At 36.2% G+C, this 6,235-nt stretch overlaps 1 protein-coding gene across 1 annotated transcript in view; it reads left to right on the forward strand.

The window, feature by feature from the left end:
* Positions 1-6,235, forward strand: part of LOC106876666 (uncharacterized) — a 143,397-nt gene that overhangs the window by 132,121 nt on the left and 5,041 nt on the right. The window contains exons 33-34 of the mRNA XM_014925299.2: positions 3,500-3,674; positions 4,237-4,923. Coding sequence (XP_014780785.2) covers positions 3,500-3,674; positions 4,237-4,923 — 862 coding nt within the window. The remainder of the gene's footprint in view (positions 1-3,499; positions 3,675-4,236; positions 4,924-6,235) is intronic.

A 6,235-nucleotide genomic window follows, 5' to 3' on the forward strand; every position in this document is an offset into this window, starting at 1 on the left:
CTCTCATCAGGTATGGTCATAATAGTTTTCTTCCTGAACTAGAGACATAGCAAAGAAGAAGAAGAAGAAGAAGAAGAAGAAGAAGAAGAAGAAGGAGGAGGAGGAGGAGGAGGAGGAGAAGAAGAAGACGAAGAAGGAGGAGGAGGAGAAGAAGAAGAGGAAGAAGAAGGAGGAGGAGAAGACGAAGGAGGAGGAGAAGAAGAAGAAGAAGAAGGAGGAGGAGAAGACGAAGAAGGAGGAGGAGAAAAAGAAGAAGAAAACGAAGAAGGAGGAGGAGGAGAAGAAGAAGAAGAAAAGAAGAAGAAAATGAAGAAGAAGAAAAAGAAGAGAAGAAGAAGAAGAAGAAGAAGAATCTACTTAAGTGATAGATGAGTAGTTTATTTATCGTCCCAGGAAGGGTGTAAGACAACGTTGGCCTTGACAAAATTTGAACTCCGAGACCACAGACTAGAACGAATATCGCAAGGTATTCTGTCCGACGATCCAACGACCTATCAGTTCACTTCTGTGTGTGTGTGTGTGTGTGTGTGTGTGTGTGTGAAGGAGAGACAGACAGACAAACAGTTAGAGAAAAAAATGAGGGTACAAAAAGGAATCATTATCCTCTTCCATTTTTGCTATTGGCGGGAAAATTCGTTGCACACGCATTACGTGACATTACTTCCATCACTTCATCTCTGTGCAGGTTTGGACTTGAAACGTCATTCATATCGTCACTGTTATTACGTTAAATGCGACCTGTTTGCTTTCGAGTTTCTTCAAAGAAGAGCAATATCCAGTGATCCGTTTTAAGAAAAGTTAAAAGTGTATCAAAGGTCAAAATCCATCGAAGGCTTTCAGCAGAATATGGGGACTCTGTTTTGTTGCTACAGGCTCTCTACACAAGAACTGAAAAATTCAAAAGTAGTTGCACAAGTGTCGCACATCAAAACGCTGTACACACGAACACATCCTACACTGATGACGACATTGGACGAGCCCAATGTTATCATCACATTAGACGAGTCCAATGTGATATGGATCTGTTTGAACTCAGAGCCAAGGAGCTGGAACTGATATGGCAAAGTATTCTCACTCTGTAGCAACTCTGCCACTTCACCTCATATAAACGTTTATGTATGTATGTATGTATGTATGTATGTATGCATGCATGTATGTATGTATGTATGTATGTATATAAGTGTGTATGTATGTATGTCATTATTCAGTTTTATTTCAAGATTTCTTGCCTATAGAGAAAGGTCCAAGGCTCCTTCATTGGAATTTCAACACCAACAACAGGTTAATTTTGTATGTATGTATGTATGTATGTATGTATGTATGTATGTATGTGGGTATGAGTGTGAGTGTGCACGCGCACTCGTGTACGAGGATGAGTCTGACTATTGATGACGTAGCAAATGATATACAAATTAGTTGTGATTTCACCTATGAAATCATTCACAATAAACTCGGCTTTAGTAAAGTTTGTGCAAGATGATTTCCAAAACAACGTACAGAACTGCACAAACAAAATTGTTTCATTATCTCAATCGCTTTTGGATGCTGTGGCAACGAAGGGACACGTTAGAAGAAGCAGCTATTGGTGACGACTTTCATAAGTGCCCTGGGCAAAATAAATGATGACAAATTTGCGCGCTCGCATGTGTTTGTGTGTGTGTGTGTGCGCGCGCGTAAAGAGAGAGAAAAAGGGTTAGGGTCTTATGGAAGAGACTAAGGGCTGGCTCTCTTATGATCGATGTAATTAACATTCCTTTTGAACGTTTGTAAGTCAACATCAAAGACTATTATGGCAACAATAAGAATGACAGTGAGAAGAGGCAATGCTATGTCTTTGAGTGAACTTATACCAATCAGTGGCCCTTTTCCGGATGTTGTCTGGGATGTCTATATGTGCTGCAACTGCACCGCTCCAGATGTGAGAGAAACATTCCGAAGTGGATCTCACTTAAGCTTTTAGAAGGTCAATAATTGTTGGGGATGAAGTATTTTCTCACATTTATGATGTAGCTCTTACTATGTTAAAGACATGATTTCGCCAGGAGAGGTCTTCAGTTATAAGCAGACTCAGCGGTCAGGGCGATTTTGAGGGTTATATTGAGACGGTAGTCATGACTAGAGAAAATATGAAGCATTTGTATTTTCTTGTTGAAAGCAACAACACTGGTTAATGCCATTGAAAGGAGCTTTCGATATATATATATATATATATATATATATATATATATATATATATATATATGCATATATACATATATATATGCATACATAAATACACACACACACACATATATATATATAAGAGCACGTGGTATTAACCGTGCTGTTATATAATATCCGGTTATTTAATATCCAGTACGAAACCGACTGGTAAGATCGGTTGAAATGACTATATAATACTGTATACTTTGATTCATATATATATAAATGGGGGGGGGTATGTATATATGTGTGTGTGTGTATGTATGTATAGTTTAAAAAAAGGAAAGAAAATGGAGATAAGGATGTTAATTATTTATTATCAACAAATTGGTCACCTTCGATTCGTACAGCTGTTTCAATTAATACTCAATAATTTAATTACAAATTTGTACATTAAATTAACATTTATGTGACATGAGCATAATTTCATCAGAGGAAAAAAAAAGATGTACCTTCAGATGTTATATGCGAACTTGTAGTGACAGCTTATAGTAGACAACTGTTATATGTTCAATGTCCGGAGTTTTATCCACGCATGCGCAGGGACTAGTTCCGGAAGGAATACAGGAAGAGTCTCATGCGCATGCGTAGAGTTCGACACCCAGCTTTGGCGCCTTTTCTCAGTCTCTTCGTTGACTGATCTCCGTCGAGCCAAGACGTCCAACAGAGTTCTCTCACATGTCAGCACCAGAGCTTCACAAATAACCACAGAAATCATTCAGAAGGCGTCTCAGTAACCGAGGGCGATGAGCTACCGAATTCCCTCCAAGCATGAACTGAATTCCACTGAAAATAAATATTGTTATGTTGTTCAGAAACTGCGTTCCGTTGTTTCTTCTAGAAATTTAATGTACGGAAGCGGTGTACACCTAATGGTGTATAACCACTTCCCTACAAACTTATCAGCTGAAATGAATTGACAAGTCCACATATAACATCTCAAGGTACATCTTTTTTCTTTCTCTGGTGAAATTATGCTCACATCACATAAATGCAAATTTAATGTACAAATTTGTAATTAGTTTATTGAGTATTAATTGAAACGACTGTAAGAAGCGAAGATGAACAATTTGTTGATAATAAGTAATTGTTGACTTCTTTATCTTCATTTTCTTTCCTTCTTTTTACTATATGCTTAATATATACCTATTGTTTTAAGAGAATTTCATTCCCCAACAATGCTAGGTATTGAACTTGTATTTCCTTGGATGCAACCATCCCTTCACGAGGTTAACATATCCTCTAATTAAATATATATGAATATATATAAATATATATACATCACCATTAATTTCAGGTCATTCGATATGCTCAGTTCTGGAAATGGACCAAAGAAGTGGTTGTACCACAGACCTATACATCAACTTTGGCGAACGGTAAGAATGCTACTCCGCAAGACTTCCAAATGCTATCCTGTGGATCAGGATACCGTGTGGGACCAGTGCGTTTGAGACAGCTGCGTGTTCGTGCAGGTAGGATTCTAAATTTTACCAAATTTTTTTAAATCTTGAAAGAGCTAATAGTGATGGAATCGATATGGTATCGGACATTGATCGAGGCGTGTGTAATTCATCCAGTATGATCATATCAGCGGTACTGTGTTGTACTCATGGTCAACGGGACATTTAACCACAAGAATTTCGATCTTCCTAGCTGTATGTAAGTAGCATTGTCAAGTACAAATTGTTGCTATAAACAATAGCAAATTCAACTCGCCCTGTAAGAATTTAGAATACAGCGAGAGACAAACTTTAATACTTCGGAGTATTTAGTTGGACATTGTACACATTCTACCAGTTCAGTCAGCTTATTTTACATTTTGATTTCCATTTACTAGAAATTTTAACAGGTCAACTTAATCGGGTTTTATTTAAAATGTTAGTTTTTAGTGATTATACATTGAATTTAATCGGCTACGATACAAACTTTTGATATGATTGAAATTGGTGTAATATGATTAAATAATGTAACATATTCTACTGTATTTAGACACCAACCGTTCATTTAATATTAACTGTTTTTCTATTTATTTAGGAAAATGTCATGCTCTCTCAAAATTCCATACTACCAGAGAAAATTGTAATCAGGATTATTCATTTCACACCGAAGATACGACAAATTATACTACAAGCTGGAAGGAATTACAACATGGAGACAATCCTATAAAATTGCCATTAAATTCCGGTTGGCGATATCGACACTATACTGAAATTGGAGGAATTCCCATTGTAGGAGAAAAGGCTGTCTATAGTAGTAATGGTTATTGTAAAGATCTGACTGGAAGTCCAAGTAGAGCCATGGCAGCACTTGATGAACTGATAAAGTTACGCTGGCTTGATGAAAATACAAGAGCGATATTTGTCGAATTCACTCTGTACAATCCCAATATCAACATGTTTACTACAGTCACTGTGATGTTTGAAACTCCGACCTTGGGTGGAATGGCGTCTAACGTGATTATAAACACTTTTCGATTATATCCGTATACTGGCAATTACGGTATTTTCATTTTGATTGTCGAAATTATTTGTATCATTTTCATTATTATTTTCATCGAGCAGAAAATCCAGACGGTTCGACGATTGCAAATGAAGTGTTTCAGTGATTTCTGGAACATCCTTCAGATACTCAACTTGTGTTTCTCTATCATCGCAGCAACCACGTATGTGATGCGCCATCTATTCACCATTTCGGCTATAAATACCGTAAAGAAATTAAGAGGTATGTCGTCGTTTCTATTTTATTTTTTGTCACTAACATATTGTCGAAAAGATGTACACCGATGTGTGGGGGGGGGGGGAGAAAGGAGAGAAAAAGAACAACTAGTTTACTTAAACCATACCATATACAATTGGATATATGTCATCTTGATGGGTTGTAAATCTGAGACATAGACATGCATGCATATACATTTCAACCATATAACCAGCCTTGGCCAATGTGAACCAGTGTATTGTAGATACAAGTAACAATGGAGTGTGACAGTTACTATTTCCCAATCAGTTACTCGATATAGATAATTTGTGTGTATTCGAATTACAGTCTGCTGTGGTGAAACTGGACACTCAAGATTAAGCTCTTGGTGTACGACTTGAGAATGTCATTTGATTTACAAGGTTTTTAAGCTTTCTCCTCTACACTCTGATTACACTAATCACCAATATCAGATGCATTTAGACATTCATGATCCGTAATTAATGCCGGTTACTTGTGACTTGAGAATTTAGGTACAGTAAAATGAAGAGAAACACCTTCTCTTAAACAGTCTTATTCTTCATTTCATAGGTCGATATTAATATGTAATTCCAGCCATATATTCCTGAGAGTAACACAATTCGCGTCGCACCCTCCTTTATCCCTATAAACCATCAAATGCAAAACTTTTTCCATTGAGCATACTTTGTTTTTTGTTTTTTATTTGATGTCACTGTCTTCTCTTGCATAAGTGTATGCATAAATTTTCTTCTGAAAGACATTATCCAGTCACTCTTATTGTTGCAATGTATTTATATTTCTGACCAAAAAGATTTGGCCTTGCTACCATTTTGGTGAAACTGTTTCCTCGGTACTACTTTCCAGAGTGCTGAAAAATTCTTTCCGATTTGCAGAAATAGATCTGTTATTCTAATTGTGTTTGATAACTTAACACATCTCTTGACTTAGCGACTTACAGTCAACCGATATAATCAACATACTCTGTGCAGCTGGAAACAATTTTACCTTTATTTTTTTTTTATTACTACTTTATCCTAATTCTCTCTCAGAATCCCAGCACAATAATTTTCAAATCATCTCTCAAATCATCATTATAATTATCTATATTACTGCAATTGTGGTTCTTATAATGTATTATCATTATTATCGTTATCACCACCACCACCACCATTATTATTATTATTATTATTATTATTATTATTATTGTTGTTGTTGTTGTTGTTGTTGTTGTTGTTGTTGTTGTTGTTGTTTTTCTTCTTCTTCTTCTTCTTCTTCTTCTTCTTCTTCTTCTTCAGTAGTTTTATTTTTATAACGTGCT

Source organism: Octopus bimaculoides, chromosome 3 (genome assembly GCF_001194135.2).
Source record: "Octopus bimaculoides isolate UCB-OBI-ISO-001 chromosome 3, ASM119413v2, whole genome shotgun sequence".
NCBI classification, from domain to species: domain Eukaryota; kingdom Metazoa; phylum Mollusca; class Cephalopoda; order Octopoda; family Octopodidae; genus Octopus; species Octopus bimaculoides.